This window comes from Dendrobates tinctorius, unplaced genomic scaffold (genome assembly GCF_039654945.1).
Source record: "Dendrobates tinctorius isolate UK_male_01 unplaced genomic scaffold, ASM3965494v1 ptg000117l, whole genome shotgun sequence".
Lineage (NCBI taxonomy): Eukaryota > Metazoa > Chordata > Amphibia > Anura > Dendrobatidae > Dendrobates > Dendrobates tinctorius.
The window spans coordinates 8327006-8344905 of record NW_027361785.1 but is presented as its reverse complement, the minus strand read 5'-3'; the positions used below and the strand labels follow the sequence as shown (position 1 = coordinate 8344905).

The 17900-nt window shown below is 42.7% G+C and overlaps 1 protein-coding gene across 1 annotated transcript in view; it reads left to right on the top strand.

The window, feature by feature from the left end:
* The window catches only part of XK (X-linked Kx blood group antigen, Kell and VPS13A binding protein), a 64280-nt gene that overhangs the window by 37411 nt on the left and 8969 nt on the right, over positions 1 to 17900 (top strand). Inside the window, exon 2 of the mRNA XM_073590509.1 lies at positions 9042 to 9304. Within this exon, the coding sequence (XP_073446610.1) occupies positions 9042 to 9304 (263 nt within the window). The remainder of the gene's footprint in view (positions 1 to 9041; positions 9305 to 17900) is intronic.

Here is a 17900-nt window from a genome sequence, read left to right as displayed (position 1 = left end):
GCTCATCATATACTGTTTCAAACATTATATGGGACCAATGATTCTGTATGGAGAAATAGATGGGCCTCGTCATGAGATGTAAAAAGTGAGGTATTTTTCATTGTACTATACCGCTATTTCTCTGCCGTATCGGAGCATGATGAGTTGTGGTATGTGTTAAAGGGGCGCTCTTTCGCTCAGGGCACATGAAAACCTGGAGCCAGCCCTCCCCCCCCACAACTTTAGCCAAATAACCCCCATTTTTCAGTGCGTAACTTATGAAGTTAATTAAGGTTGACAAGCTTAAGTAAGAAGAATTGATGCTTTTGGCATTCAAATGGGCACTGTAGGTGTGTTTCCTGTCCTCCTCTCACTGCCGACTTTTATTCCCCATTGACTTACATTGGGTTTCGTGTTTCGGGACGACCCCGACTTTTCCCTATAATCGGACGATCTTGCTCGACCCGACTTTTGGAAAAGTCGGGTTTCACGAAACGAAACTCGACCCTAAAAAACCAAAAGTCGCTCAACTCTACTGGATTATTAAGAATAAATGTTGTGTTGTCACAAACAGGCTGCTCAGAGCATGACAGTACGTCCATCAAATTTGCGGCAACTGCGAGAATCTATCCTGTCTACATGGGTAAATATTTTAACGCCAAGTGGGCTCTATGTCACAATGAATTGCTGTGGTTCTGAAGGCCACAGGTGGTACAACAGTCTATTAGATGAGGTTTTCTAATATACTGATCATTCGTTTTCTTTTATTTTTCTACTTTTTACATGTTTTCCTGAACTAAAGTAGGGAATTGTATAAATTGCAGGTGGCTATAATATAGGGCAACCACAGAAATTGATATATTCAAATAGCAAGAAGTGAGGAGGGCACCACCACTGATATATAATAGGGATACACCAATAGTCAGTATAAAGACATAATACACAAAGAGAAAGCTACTGACCAAAAAATGGGATCACCACTGTAATATCCACACGTTATGAAGAATTCAAGGTATTAAACTTTAGATATGTTTTATTCTTCGTCCTCCAGCACACAGCATAACAATTGCATTCCCATGCTACACAGAAGTGAAACTGAAACCTCCCTTCTCATTCCTCTTGTCTCCACCCCCCAAGTCCCATAAGTCTGGCTTGCTTAAAGAGACAGATCTAATTATTATACATTACATCATCCCCCTTTTTTTTTTTTTTCTATAAATAACCCATATTACTGATAAATGCAACAACATGAAAACGTCCAAAGAAATCACATGTTCGTTTTGTCTTATTTGTTCAATTCCAAAACCAGAGAAACAAACAAAAAAAAAAACAAAACAAAACTGTAATTACACTTCTTCAATAAGCCTCGATGGAGCTCTTCTCTCTCGTGTAGGATAACGTCTGGGCTCATTGAGAGGGTTCATTATTGATGGACCAGCTACCTCTTGTTGGTCCTCTCCACCATCGGATACCAAATCTTCCACCAAAGAGAGTTCATTGTCATCATTCTGCGGTATGACTTTAAAATATGAGGAATTTCGCGTTATGGAGTGTCCATCTCGTTCAGCTGTGATCATGCTGCCTTTCCTTTTAGTAACATAATATTTTGCAGGACCATATACAGGTGAGGTCTTGTTGGTTGGTCTTTGACGTACCACCACGACATCCCCTCTTTCGATGGCACTTGACTGTGTCCTTCGCCTTCTGTCTGCATAACGTTTCATGGCTTGTTTGTTGGAGAAATCTGTGGATCTCACTGAGGAGTCACTCAGTCGGGGATGGCTGGTCACATCAGGGAGACGTATACGCAGGGTTCTGCTGAACATTAAATGAGCTGGAGCAGCATTAGTAGTGGAGTGTGGCGTATTGCGGTAATTACGCATGAATTTGTATAATGACTGTTTCAGTGGGATGTGCTCCAGACTCGCTGCCTTGATACGTTTCCCCAGAGTGCGCATAAAACGTTCCACAATTCCATTGGCTTGCGGCCAGCAAGGCGTGATTTTCCTGTGATTGAATCCCAAGTATTCAGAAAATTGTGTAAACACATGTCCATTGAATGGAGGTCCATTGTCTGTTTTGACCACTCTTGGAATACCATATGCAGAGAAAATGTCATCCAGCTCTGGTATAACATTATTAGCAGATGTTGAAGAGATAAATGAAATGACAGGGTATCGAGAATATTCATCAATTGTTACGAGAATGTATTGGCCATTTGGCAATGGTCCATATATATCGACTGCCACTTCCTCCCAGACAGCAGTGGGTAATGGAGACATTTGTAATGGCTCTAAGGTTGATGATGGAGTGATTAATTGACAAGTAGAACAGCGTCTAATCTTTTCTTCCACCAAGTGATCCATATTTGGGAACCACACTTTTTCTCTGAGTAACTTCTTTGTGCCAACAATTCCTAAATGACCTTCATGTGCTATCTGTATGACTAAGTTACGCAAAGTCTTAGGTACAACTAGTTTGGTACCTCGAAGAATGAGGTGTTCTTCAGTGACTGATAATTCCTCACGTACGTTTGAGAATAGTTTTAACTCTTTCAGATCAATCTCAGAATCAGGAAATTTTTCCTTTTGAATTTCATGCCACCTTCGATTTTGGATGATTTGTATTAGGGCACAGAGTGTCTTGTCTTTTGTTGTTTCATTTATAAATTGATCAAGAGAAAGTGCTTTTGGCACGGCATGATCTGTAACAAAACGTAAGTATTCTTCAATGGAGGAAGGCACAGGTATATCATCATTAGTAGGATGTCTTGAAAGATAATCAGCCGGATTGCTGTATTTTCCAGGTTTGTGAACAATTTTATAGTTGTAGTCCTGTAGACGTAGGCCCCATCGTTCAACTCATGCAGGCATTTTAGCTCTGGGATTTCCAAAAATTGTAAGAAGTGGTTGATGATCTGTGACAATGGTGAAGGGAGCTCCATAGAGAAATAAGTGAAAGTGTTCACATCCCCAGACAACTGCCAAGCTTTCTTTTTCAGGTTGAGAATATTTTCTTTCAGTGTTTGTTAAGCTCTTACTTGCATAAGAAATGATGTGAGGATTTTGATTGTTATCCTTGTACTGCGCTAGAATAGCACCCAGTCCCACGGGACTGGCGTCCACAATCAGTTCAGTTCGAAGAGCTGGATCAAAATAAGCCATAGTGGTTGTCAAGCAGAGTTCATTTTTAATTGTTTCAAAAGAGGCCTGACAGTCTTGAGACCATTGAAAAATACAACTTTGTTTTGTAAGTTCCCGTAGTGGATTGCTGATTGTTGAAAAATTCGGAATATATCTAGCACAGTAACTTGCCATTCCAAGGAAGGAACGCACTTCACTGGCATCCTGTGGAATTGAGGCTGTTCTGATAGCTTCCACTTTCTTGGGGTCTGGTTGTACTCCTTTTGCCGAGAAGATGTGACCATAGAATTCTAATGAACCCTTGTCAAACTCGCACTTCTCTTTGTTTAAAGTGAGTCCAGCAGAAAGCAGACATTCGAAGATAGCATATAGAGCACGATTATGCTCAGCTTGAGTTTTACCAAAAACCAATATGTCATCACTGTAATTAAAGGCATTTGGGATGTGTTGAATGACACTCCTTATTGCATCCTGAAAAATTTCTGCTGCTGAGCAGATTCCAAAAGTCAATCTTTTGTATCTTCTGAGGCCCACATGGGTGGAAAATGTGGTCAAGTATCGGGACTCTGGACTCAGTTCTAATTGATGATATCCCTTATTGAGGTCGAGCTTTGAGAAGACGGTGGCTCCATTTAATAAATGAATAATGTCATCAATCGTAGGTGAGATATGTCTTTCCCTCTGGATAGCGGTGTTGGGTAGGCGCATGTCAACACACAGTCTCACTTGATCAGGAGTCTTTGGTTTTGGAACTACCACAAGTGGAGAGACCCACGGAGTGGGACCAGTAACAGTTTCAATAACGTCCTCATCCATGAGCAATTGGAGTTCCTTTTCTACCTTCTGTCTCAGGTGAAATGGAATACGCCTGTGAGGCTGGGCTACTGGACGAACATTGTCATCCACATGAAGGTGTACTTGAGAGTCCTTTAGTTTTCCCAAACCACTAAATAGGGAGGGAAAGCTGTTCACCATAGTTTGTACATCCATATCCGCAGGGTCAGTTATGGTATGAATAATCTGGATGAGCCCTAGCTCCAAGGCAGTGTGATAGCTGAGAAGACAGCCTCCCGATCCTTGTAATGTGTGGAAAGTGGTTTTCCGCCTGTTTTCTTTATATCTAATTTCAGCATCAAATTGTCCCATTATAGCTAGAGGTGTTTTAGATCCATAAGGAAAGATTTTAGTCTGCACTTGTTGTAAGACTGGCCTTGTTTTCAATTGTTCATATGTAGTGCCATCTATGATATCCACTGAAGCTCCTGTATCTATTGTAAAGGTAATGTCAGTGTTGCAGATTGAGAGTGTAACACAGGGAGACTGTACTGAACCAGTGACAGAGGTAGTGAACACATAGTTCTCAGTCGCAGACATTTCTTCTGTGTCCTGATTTATCACTTTTACATCTGCAGATTATGTCATAGGCAGCGGAGGCTTGTAGTGCGCTGATTTGCAAACAGCTGCAAAATGATTCCCTTTTCCACATTTACTGCAGGTTTGTCCCATAGCTGGACATTTGTTCTGGTGGTGAGGGAAATCCTGTCCACATCTATAACATTTCTTCTGTTTTCTGGGCTTGTTTGTCTGGTAAATTTTTCTGTTTGAGATTATGCACATGTAATTTATCCCCATTCTCCATTACGGTAGCCTGATGATCTGCTATTTCTATAGCACGGGCCATTTTGAGCAAATCATGTAGAGAGATATCCTGCTGCAGAGCCTTACGCCTTAGGTTATTAGACGAGCAGGTGACAATTATTTGAGTTAGGATTTCATCATCTACATCTGTAAAGGCACATCCATGTGCTAACTCTTTCAGCCGTGTGACATAAGTGTCTATGGACTCTTCTGGAAGCTGCTTGGCAATCCTGAATTTATATCTTTCATATCTGATGTTCTGTTTGGGGTTGAAGTAGCCAGTGAGAGCTTTAGTGCAGTTGCTGTATGTGTCTGTTTCTGCTGCAGGTAACGTACTGTATATGTCATAGACTCCTGTGCCTGCACAATGTAGGAGCAAAGCTCTCTTTCTTTTCTCCTCCTTTATGTCCATGGCTTCTAGGAAATTCTCAAATCTGTTTAGCCATTTTCTCCAGTTATGGGAGAGATTAATGACATCAGTCATATCAAATTGTGGGAATGTGTGCAAGTAGTCAGCCATGATAGAGTCTCTCAGTGGTGCTGGCGTGTGAAGCGGTAAAATATAGTCTGTACTCACAGCAGTAGGTGATTATATCCCATCCTCGTCACCAGTTGTAATATCCACACGTTATGAAGAATTCAAGGTATTAAACTTTAGATATGTTTTATTCTTCGTCCTCCAGCACACAGCATAACAATTGCATTCCCATGCTACACAGAAGTGAAACTGAAACCTCCCTTCTCATCCCTCTTGTCTCCACCCCCCAAGTCCCATAAGTCTGGCTTGCTTAAAGAGACAGATCTAATTATTATACATTACAACCACTATAAATGACAACACGTATTATATTTATTGAATGTCAATCAAACCCAAAAACACATTAAAAACATTAAAAGGTCACAAAATGACACATTAAACCCAAGTGGGTTACTAATATAACCCTGACAGGTTCCAATCATCTAAGAGATAGATGGTAAGCTAAATGCAGCATGCTGAGCCACGCACCAGCAGTTCCTATGGGGGTGAAAAAAGTATATCTACGCCCTGAAGCAGTTAGTTCAGAACTGGGTAGACAACCCTAGAAAGTGCATAAAATGTGCACTAAGTGCCGTGGCAGTATACTGTACCCAAGATGGGAGGAGCCTGTGGACATGCCCACTTAGATGCTCTCTTAGATGATTGGAACCTGTCAGGGTTATATTAGTAACCCACTTGGGTTTAATGTGTCATTTTGTGACCTTTTAATGTTTTTAATGTGTTTTTGGGTTTGATTGACATTCAATAAATATAATACGTGTTGTCATTTATAGTGGTGATCCCATTTTTTGGTCAGTAGCTTTCTCTTTCTTTGTGTAAATTGATATATTCCCTGTGGCCTTCCAGTCCAGCGTTCAGCATTATAGGAATAGACAGCTCAAAGATTTGCAGAACCATAAAGTTGATTGTGAAAATTCCCCACAGCCCTGTATCTTATTATCAGATAGCTCCCAGTACATTACTAAAAGTATCGTATGAACCAATCTGGAGTGTTGTGGGCTTGTCCAACTGTGAGGTAAATTACTGCTCATTTAAGACATATTCCCTCCATTTCTACTTTCTCATCACTTTTACGCCTTCTCTTATAGTTCTCCAAACCTCAATGGGATGCTTTCATCATTTTCATACCAATCATTACTGTTGCTAAGCAATAAGCGTACAACTTGTGCCTGCCCTTTCCACCACACTTATGATTAGCAGGCTTAAAAGAAAAGTTTGAGCTTTGAAATACTAAATTGTAGAAGGATAAAGGCAGCCGACATCAGGGAAATGTTGGTGCTGACACACCATACAGCTTGTGGTTTTCAAAGATCTTGCTGAGCACTGACATATGAAAATACACTGTACAATATGGTTCTGCATATTACGCACCGTCATGTCTAGTAGTAAAGGTGCGCTTGAGTAGCTTAATGGGGTTTACAGCAAAAAATATACTTAAGGCTGGTTTCACATTAGCGCTTTTTAAGCGCACGCACGGCCGGGGGTGGCTCCGCCCCCGAGCCGGCTCTCTGCCCGGCGTGCCCGCCCCTTGCTTGTAGCGCCGCCTCCTAGCGCTCAGCGGCGCCTGCGATCGGCGCACCCTATCTTTAGCATAGGGTGCGCAGATCGTGCGCAGGCCGTGCGCTAGTTGCGCTTTGACCTGCGCTGCGCACTTTTGACGGTGCGCCGTGCGCGCCAAAATCAAACTTTTCGGATTTTGGCGTGCACGGCACACCGTCAAAAGTGCGCAGCGCAGGTCAAAGCGCAACTAGCGCACGGCCTGCGCACGATCTGCGCACCCTATGCTAAAGATAGGGTGCGCCGATCGCAGGCGCCGCTGTGCGCTAGGAGGTGGTGCTACAAGCAAGGGGCGGGCATGCCGGGCATAGAGCCGGCTCGGGGGCGGAGCCACCCCCGGCCGTGCGTGCGCTTAAAAAGCGCTAATGTGAAACCAGCCTATATCAGCTTTAAAAATTCATGTATATAACTTACTATACACTCTTCAACATTGAAATTACAACATCAAATAGGAAAAGTCGTGTAATTATGGAAATCACAGGATTGATAGACATGATAGTGATATGCAAATGATCAAAAATGGACACAAAATGTTATTTAGTTCTACCATTTAGGGGTACCTACATCATTTTATCGCTTTTTATTGCATTTTTTTTAAGGAGCGGCAACAGAAAAACAAAATTTTTGACTTTTAAAAAAAATGTTTCTCTTTATGGTGTTTGCCAAACTGATTAATTAATTTTATATTTAGAGAGATCAGACTCTTACAGGCACAGCCATACCGTTTATTACCGTTATGTTTATTTTTTGTTTTTAAATTGGGAAAATGGTGGTTTGAATGTTTATATTTTTAAACAACCACTATTTTTTAATATTTTACTTTATTTTCAGTCCTTTAATCGCATGTTCTATATACTGCAGTGCTATTGTATTGCAGTATATAGTGTAAACAAAGTGTAAATCAAACTCATGTTTTCAGGATATTCTTGGTATTGCAGTGGTGATGGAATTACTGTTGAGGGTATGTGCACACGCTGCGGATTCTGCTGCGGATCCGCAGTGGATTTGGTGCTGCGGATTCGCAGCAGTTTCTGCTGCGGTGTACAGTACCATTAAAAGCAATGTAAAATGAAAACCGCAGTGCCTACAGTGTGGAATTTTCAGCGCGGATTTGCTGCAGTTTTAAATCCGCAGCATGTTACTTCTTTGTGCGGATTCCTCAGCGGTTTGGCACCTGCTCCATGACAGGTGTCAAACCGCAGGGGAAAACCGCAGGCTAATTCGCAGATAAATCGCAGGTCTTTTGACCTGCGGATTTAGACAAATCCGCACGGAAAATTCCGCATCAGAATCCGCAATGTGTGCACACACCCTGAGACATCAGAAATTGCCACAGGTTCTCTTAGTCAGGGGCTATGAGGGCTGTAGTTTTGAAACACTAGTGTAAATAATGATCTCCTGTTGCTGGGCTTCACAGGAGTACCAAGATGGTAATCATGAGGGCCTTTAGTAGACCACCAGCTGCCATTGTTATCCATTGATGCCCCACAATTACATGGGATAGTGGAAATAGGATCCTGTGCACATTAAACAGCAGTGATTGGAGATAGTTGATGTTGCTGCTGTTACATGCAGATAATGGCTGTGTTACACGGTCTGCATCTGACACTTGTGGAGCAGGCTCAGCTTCTGAGCCTGCGACACACATGTAGACCTAGACACAGACGTACAGCTCCATCCATACGTGCAAGGGGTTCAATAAAGTGCCAAGGCTATTGTGTGGCCACTGCTCCTCTTAAACTCACCAGAAAGGGAATTTAGCTCCCAGCAGTAAGACATTTTTCAAAAGTGCATAGTTGCTACATGTTTTTTTTGTGGGATACCCCCTTTGTATAAACCTCTTGCATAACAAGCGTTTCTAGCAAAGAATAGCTCAAAGTGGAGCATTCCCTGATTATTTTTTATTAATAATTCATATGGAATATTTCAAAAAATGTTTTGTATGTTTTTGTATGGAATCAAAGTCAATCAGCGTATCAGGAGAACCCCATAAAAGAGTATGTTTTACACATCCATACACAAAGTTCTAATATGCTCAAGGGCTAAGGATTGTAGCTTGGAACTTGACAGCCCAATGACTTCTTAAATTGATATAGAAGAGTTAATTTGCCACACATTTTGTGCATAAATTCTGAATATAAATATCCCTCTTTCTCAAATATATGTTATTTTTTGTTATTGTGCAGGTGTATTGAGGTCTTCTACATCTACTTCAATGCTGGTAAAGTGGAAGAACCTTATGTCAGTATCACCAGAAAGAGGCAATTGCCCAAAGAAGGCTGTACAGATGAAGTGGAGAAGGAAGTGGGCCAAGCTGAAAGAAAACTCTTTACACACAGATCTGCTTTCAGCCGGGCCTCCGTTATCCAAGCTTTCCTTGGCTCAGCACCTCAACTGACTCTTCAGTTATACATATCAGTATTAAAACAAAATGTTTCAATATCACTACGTAAGTAAACAGTTAATAGATCATCCTTTATACACTTCTCAATATTGGCATTACAACACCAAGTAAGAAAATGTGTAGAATTATGAAAATCACAGGATCTATAAGGCTGTGTGCCCACGTTGTGCTTTTTAAGCACTTCCGTCGCGTTTTTGCCGCTGCGGAAACGCATAAAAAACACTAACAAAACGCATTCCCATGCAATCCTATGGGATTCTGCAGTTGCTGTGCCAATGCTGCGGATTTTTCCGCTGCGGAATCGCATAGCGGTAAAATCCGCAGCATGTCCATTCTGCGGAATCCCAGCGATTCCGCCGCCATAGGATTGCATTGAAACGCTCACTTTAGGCATGTGACTATGCCCACCAAGGGTAAAGTGAGCGCTTCATTTGCGGATGGTACCTAGGGTCTAGAGGAGAGGAGACATTCCTCCAGACCCTGGGTACCATATCCCTGTAAAAAATAGAATTCAAATAAAAAATAGGGATATACTTACCCTCTGTCGGCCCCCGGAGTCCTCCCGTCCCTCATGGCGCTGGCAGCAACTTCTGTTCCCAGGGATGCATTGCACGAATGACCTGTGATGACGTAGCGGTCTCGCGTGACCACTACGTCATCAGAGGCCATTCGCGCAATGCATCCCTGGGAACGGAAGCTGCTGGCAGCGCCACGAGGGCCGGGAGGAGTCAGGGGGCCGACAGAGGATAAGTATATCCCTATTTTTAATTTTTTTTAAATTATTTTTAACATTCTATCTTTTACTATTGATGCTGCATAGGCAGCATCATTAGTAAAAAGTTGGTCACACTTGTCAAGCACTATGCTTGACAAGTGTGACCAGCCTGTCAATCACTTTTCCAAGCGATGCTTCAAATCGCTTGGAAAAGCGCAAGCATTCTGCAAGCTAAAACGCTTGCAAAACGCTTGTGTTTTGCGGGAAAACGCATGCAAATTCCGCATGCATTTTACACCGTGGCGGGGAATTGCGGAAATGCTGCGGACAATTCTGCAGCATTTCTGCAACGTGGGCACATAGCCTAGAAATGTTAATGATGTGCAAATGGTTAAAAAATGGAAACAATATTTTCAAAACATCTAATTTAATTCAGTATCAAGAATTAAGGGCTGCACCCAGAAATACACGATCTTACACTCCTTGGCTGCTATCACTGAAGTTAATAATGGTTCGCTGAGGAATGTTGTACTACACTAAAGCTCTTGGGTACACCTATCATCAAGATCCTCTGCTGGCAGCTCCCTTTGCATTTGCCTACCAATGACGTCCAAGGTGTACTCGATGAGAGATAACTTTGGAGACACTGTAGGCCGTGGTAGCACATGTAGGGCATGCAAGCTGCTCACAGTAGCATGAGCAACATGTGGCCTGGCTAGTTGTGTTGAAAAATGGCTCCTGGGACACTTATATTTTCCCTTACAAAGGCCCCTTTAATTTGTTGCCAATGTGGTATCCAGACTAATCTCCAGCTATCATTGCAACCAAAACAAAAGTTGGACTCATCACTAAAAACGATAGACTTCCATTCCAGTCTTACTCTGCACCATGACAGTCTTTGACAGCAGTGGTGTGAGGTCAATGGATGTCTGTCTCAAACTTCAATGTCTTGCAAATGCTTTCTAATTAGGGATAAGCGGACCCTTGGAAGTTCAGGTTCTAGTACCCTACCCGAACTTTATTCCAAAGTTCATTTCTGTTATCGGAACTTTACCTAAACTTGAACCAGATTCTGAACCCCATTGAAAACAATGAGGACCCGAACTTTTGAGCTGGAAAATTTTCTCTCTCACTGCAGCAGACTTCCCCCGGAACTCCGAACATTGCAAAGGACTTCCGGGAGAAGTCCGTATTCGGCATTTGGCACCGGACGCAAACTGTCCGGTAAGAACCCCCCGAAATAACCATAAACTACCATTAGAATTAAAACAAGAATATATATTAGAAAAAATTCATTAAAAATAATTAACAACAGTATGCCATAATAAGGGGGATTATCAGAGATCCACCAAACCAATCCAGAGTTTCAAGCAATATGTGGTATAATGGTATATACTAAACCTATACAACCAGTCACCATGTGTAGTGAAAGGCCCAGTACACATAGAATAAAACAAGAGACTAGTTTACTGGTTGTAATGCTTATCCATAGTGAGGGGTAAGAGACTTGCCAGTACTGCCCCGATGCGCGTTTCACATACAGCTTTCTCAAGGGAAACCTCCTCATGTCACTTTGGCGGTACCCATGCCTTGAAGTTGCACCTGAACCCTGACACCGCACTGGCAGTAACTTGTGCCTGAAGTTGCAAATGCGGTATATGAACCTCGACACTGCTCCCTCCGGTACCTGAGCCTGAAGCCAATACCATGATACGTGAACCCCCACATGGCTCCCTGCAGTACCTGTGCCTGAAGCCGCACCAAGGGTACATGAATCCCAACACCACTCCCTGTGGTACCTGAGCCTGACACCACTTTCTGCAGTACCTATGTCTGAAACCGCATCCATGGTACCTAAGCCTGACACAGATGCCTACACTACCTGAGCCTGAAACCGTTCTCTGCGGTACCTGAGCCTGAAGCTGCACCAGCGGTACCTGAACCCTGATACCGCTCCTACGGCATCTGTACCTGTAACCATTCTACGGTACTTGAACCACTACCAGTGTCTGTTCTGGTTAGTTTTCCAGAGTCCTTACAGTTGAGGCATGTTCCAGTATCTGAATCCTGACCTTCCCGGTGATACAAATCTGGCCCTGTCAATGACTATGGGTTTGTGTCTGCTCCTGTTAGTGACCCAGAACCTGTGCTGTCTGAATAGTGTCCGAATAGGGTCCTGCCAGTAACTCAGAGTCAGCGTCCGTCTAGCCCCTTGACCCAGAACCTGTGCTGTCTGAGCAGTGTGCTAGTTCTGTTGTTCATTTTACTACATAGTGTACTGGAAAATGGGGAAAAATAATAAGAGTAAAATTGCATAAAAAGTGCAATTCCACAATTGTTTTTTTTTATTTACCATGTTCACCATACTATTTGTAAAAATAATTTGCTTTTGTCACCATTTTTTTGAAACCCGTAACATTTTAATTTTTCAGGATCTGGGACTGTTTGATTTTTTATTTTTTTTTCTTGTTACCCCATTCACCAAACTGATTCATTTACATTTTATATTTGATTGATTGGACTTTTACAAATGCAGCAATACCTAATCTGTGTATTTTTCATTTTATTTGTTTTATTTTAAATGGGGCAAATGGGGGGTGATTTGAACTTCTGTGTTTTTTTTTTTCATTTTTGAAAACTTTTTTTTTCACTTGTTACTGTATTTGTTAGTCCCCTTATGTTTAGCTTGTGCTATACATAGCGCTGCTATGTATAGAGAAAATCAGGATCCCCTATGAACATCAGCCACAGGCTGGCTTTTGTAGGAGGATGGTAATGACAGGCACAGTTCATCAGCAGACCCCTGACTGTCATGACAACCCATCACATCACAGGCACACTCATGGGAGCGTGGAATGAGGCGTTCTCCTGCGGGCTCATGTTAAATGCCGCTGTCAGAGATTCCGCTCTAAATCAGCCATCATGTGTAGGGAGAGATGCGAGCGAGCCCACATCAAAGGCAGGGACACAGCATGTGACGTAAATGTGCGTCACATGTCATGAAGGGGTTAAGCCCATATTGATTAGATAAAACTTTATATTAAATATTGTAGAGGACACAACACAAGACCCGTTCCTCCCACGTCACCAATGTGACGTAACTACACAGGCACAGCTCTCCGGCGCCCCCTTGGTCTCTCAGGTCAGTAAGGGAACTGCACCTAGAGCAAATGGCCGCCGGGGAGGATGTCCTGTTACCCGCTGGGTATTCTAAGATTCATGATCAGAGTAAAAGCATCAGCCCAAGATTAATTTTATAGTTTAATTGCCTTAAGGGCTCACTAGATAATTACAGAAATATACAGAAAGCTATTCAATGGAATTACAGTGGATTTGCAGTCAGAGTAAAATATAACAATAAGGGTACAAGACTTAGAGATATTAAGCTGGAGATCAATTTACCGGATTCTAGGGTGCATGTGGGTGCCGGAAGCTCTTCAGTCCACAGGTACAAGAATCTTAGTTGCCGGACAGACCCCCAAAGCACGGGCCGCTGCTCCTCTTGGCAGGTCTGTCCCCAGTTCCTTCTTAGATCACCACCGTCTGGTTCTTCTGTGTGAGTGTCTGTCTCTGCCATGGGCTGCTAGTTCTTAAACATGCTAGGTTCCTCCCCCTGTGTCAGAGGGTGGACTAATAATCTCCACCCTTTAGCTCTCTGCAGAACTTATTCCCAATATCTAAGGCTACTTTCACACTAGCGTTTTTTTGCGCTGCGCTGTGTGCACAGTCCAAACGGATACAAAAAACGCATCAAGCGTTTTGCATGCGTTTGCTTATTTTATGCGCATGCATTTTAACCAGTTTGTAGCCATATTGACTCTTAAAACGCATGCGATTTTAAACGCTGACGTGCGCATGTCCATGCGCACGTCTGCGTTCCCATAGGCTGTAATGTGTTATTTAGTCGCATTCCGTGTGCACGCGTGCGCATGCGTTTTTTTGAGACAGGTTGGACGGACCAAAAATGCAACAGGTTGCGTCCGGCGCGCCTGGGCGCACACCACAAAATAACGCGTGCGCACGTGAACGCGTGCAAATGCTAGACCATGCGCCCCCATGTTAAAGATAGGGGATCAGGACGCATGCGCATGTATGCGCACGATGTGCTGCGTTAAAAAACGCTAGTGTGAAACCAGCCTAAGAAAGGGGGTAACTTTCAACAGCATGATCAGATCAGGACATGAGAGGTACCAGTGAATGCGGTTTGTTTTGCCTGTCGTGTGGAGAGCAAACATGGCCCCATTGGGTTGCTGTGGAGGGCCAATCTATGTATCTCAGGTCCAATAACCCTCACCGACTCAGGAGTCACACTGCCAGATGCGCGATTTCCTCAGGGTCACTCGGATATTTTTCATGAGTCCATAACTCGAAATATGTGCTCATAATCCATGATCCTAGAATAGAGCCGGAGAGGCTGGGAGAGACAAGGGATGTGTATTTCTGTGTCTAGCTGGCAGGTACCTTCTAATTGAAGCCCTCAGGCATCTTCCTGCCCCATGCTGGCGTGGCTCCTTACCTAAGCTTTGAAGTTCTGTTTTGGGCCTTATCTCATTATCATACTAAAAGGCCTTGCTATTCAGCATTGGATCCTGCTTTCTTAAGTATGTTTACAGGCCCTGGGGGGGTAGGAGCAGTTAACTCCTTCATCACAAATATGTTTTGGTAAACAGCTAAAATGCCAAAACTTGTGTCTCTGTCCAAATATTTCTGGACATAACTGAATGTGGGTTCCCTGAGTACAAATGTTTCCCATGAAATGTTTGCTCCTCTTCCATAATATGGCATAATTGTACGTAATAGGAAGTGCTGATGATGTTCACACACAGAAAAATAATTTTCAACAATGTTAGTGTCTATAGGATGATGGATAGTGTCATTGTGGACTCTTTTCAACTGTGTATTGTACTCACTTCACAGTATGCAATTGGAAGAGCAGAGCCTAGAGAATCAGTGAGAGATACCCAGCTGCCAGGGTTACATGTACTGTTAAAGTCATACATTTACGTGCATTTAGGTTGACGTCATTAAAACTCACTTATGCCTTTTGTATATGACACAAGGAATTTATTCAGCAAATGGAATTAAGCAGATGATTTCATTTATAATTCTTTTATTTTGTATAGAGGAAAAAAGGGGAGGCTTGCAAGCAAAGAACGTCATACCAACTGTGAAGCACGGTGTTGGCCGCTTTATGTTGTGAGTGTGCACTGCTGCATGAGGGACTGGTGCACTTCACCATATAACTGGCATTATGAAGAAGGAAAATTAATTTGAGATATTGAAGCAACATCTCAAGACATCATCCAAGATGTAAAAGCTTGGGTGCAAATGACCCCAATCATACTTCTAAAGATATGGCAGAATGACTAAATGAGAACAAAGTGAAGTACAGTTGTGACCAAAAGTATTGACACCCCTGCAATTCTGTCAGATAATACTCAGTTTCTTACTGAAAATGATTGCAAACACAAATTCTTTGGTATTATTATCTTCATTTAATTTGTCTTAAATGAAAAAACACAAAAAGAATTGTCCTAAAGCCAAATTGGATATAATTCCACACCAAACATAAAAAAAGAGGGTAGACAAAACTATTGGCACTGTTCGAAAAATCATGTGATGCTTTTAACAGCACCTGTAACTTACCGGTGGTACCTAACAGGTGTTGGCAATAACTAAATCACACTTGCAGCCAGTTGACATGGATTAAAGTTGACTCAACCTCTGTCCTGTGTCCTTGTGTGTACCACATTGAGCATGGAGAACAGAAAGAAGACCAAAGAACTGTCTGAGGACTTGAGAAACCAAATTGTGAGGAAGCATGAGCAATCTCAAGGCTACAAGTCCATCTCCAAAGACCAGAATGTTCCTGTGTCTACCGTGCACAGTGTCATCAAGAAGTTTAAAGCCCATGGCACTGTGGCTAAGCTCCCTAGATGTGGACGGAAAAGAAAAATTGACAAGAGATTTCAACGCAAGATTGTGCGGATGTTGGATAAAGAACCTCGACTAACATCCAAACAAGTTCAAGCTGCCCTGCAGTCCGAGGGTACAACAGTGTCAACCCGTACTATCCGTTGGCGTCTGAATGAAAAGGGACTGTATGGTAGGAGACCCAGGAAGACCCCACTTCTTACCCCGAGACATAACAAAGCCAGGCTGGAGTTTGCCAAAACTTACCTGAAAAAGCCTAAAAAGTTTTGGAAGAATGTTCTCTGGTCAGATGAGACAAAAGTAGAGCTTTTTCGGCAAAGGCATCAACATAGAGTTTACAGGAGAAAAAAAGAGGCATTCAAAGAAAAGAACACGGTCCCTACAGTCAAACATGGCGGAGGTTCCCTGATGTTTTGGGGTTGCTTTGCTGCCTCTGGCACTGGACTGCTTGACCATGTGCATGGCATTATGAAGCCTGAAGACTACCAACAAATTTTGCAGCATAATGTAGGGCCCAGTGTGAGAAAGCTGGGTCTCCCTCAGAGGTCATGGGTCTTCCAGCAGGACAATGACCCAAAACACACCTCAAAAAGCACTAGAAAATGGTTTGAGAGAAAGACCTGGAGACTTCTAAGGTGGCCAGCAATGAGTCCAGACCTGAATCCCATAGAACACCTGTGGAGAGATCTAAAAATGGCAGTTTAGAGAAGGCACCCTTCTAATATCAGGGACCTGGAGCAGTTTGCCAAAGAAGATTGTCTAAAATTCCAGCAGAGCATTGTAAGAAACTCATTGATGGTTACTGGAAGCGGTTGGTCGCTGTTATTTTGGCTAAAGGTTGTGCAACCAAGTATTAGGCTGAGGGTGCCAATACTTTTGTCTGGCCCATGTTTGGGTGAAATGATCAATGTTTTGCTTTTTGCTTCATTCTCTTTTGTGTTTTTTCATTTAAGACAAATTAAATGAAGATAATAATACCAAAGAATTTGTGTTTGCAATCATTTTCAGGAAGAAACTGAGTATTATCTGACAGAATTGCAGGGGTGTCAATACTTTTGGCCACAACTGTAGCTATCACAAAGCCCTGGCATCAAAGCCATAGAAAGAATATGGGCAGAACAGAACAAGTGTGTGAGATCTAGGAGACCTACAAACCTGACCAGTCTTGTCAGGAGGAATGGGTCAAAAGGCCAGCAGCTTATTTTGAGAAGCGTGAGGAAGGCTCCCTGAAACATTTGACCAAATTAAGCAATTGGCAATGTATTTAAACTTCTGAGTCACTAGGAATTTGATAAATTCCTGAATTATAGTTGTGATCCTAGCTGAAATAACAGTTGGAATGTGTACTGAGATTGTGAAAAACTGAGCAAAAATGAATGTACCTAAGGTGTAAGTAAAATCATGACCTCAACTGTAGGTTTTAACAAAGTGGTTGAGCTGACTGTCCCTCTCCATATAGAACAAGGATGGACTGGATTAAAATAATAGAATAACCTTTTCTAATGTTCTTAGCTTACTGATTCTTCACTATTTTACTGTAACTTGCTGTCATGGTCACGTGTGTCAGGACGCAGATGATACCGCAAGGCGGACCCATAACACACGTGACCCTGGATACACCGCCTCCAGTGGGGCGCATTTAAATAATATAACGTGCAGGTGGATACGCCGCCTCCACCTGGCGAATTTAGGTATTACACGTTATACATACAATAATCAAATAATAAAGGGGGAACCTGGGAAACTTTAACAATGGTGGGCCCTGCGATAGGGAATGGGGGACGTGGAGACCTCCTAAGCTCCCCTGAGCCAGAGTCCCTGCACTCCTTACATTCCCTAAACAGGCTCCACACCTGTCGCCGCACGCGTACCTTAACGCCCTTGCTCACCCTGACCCTAAACCCTCACTAGGGAATGGGTCGGTGCGGAGACTAATCCCACCACTGCACTAATAACACACATGAGGAAAGAGACAATACAGGGGAAACACCA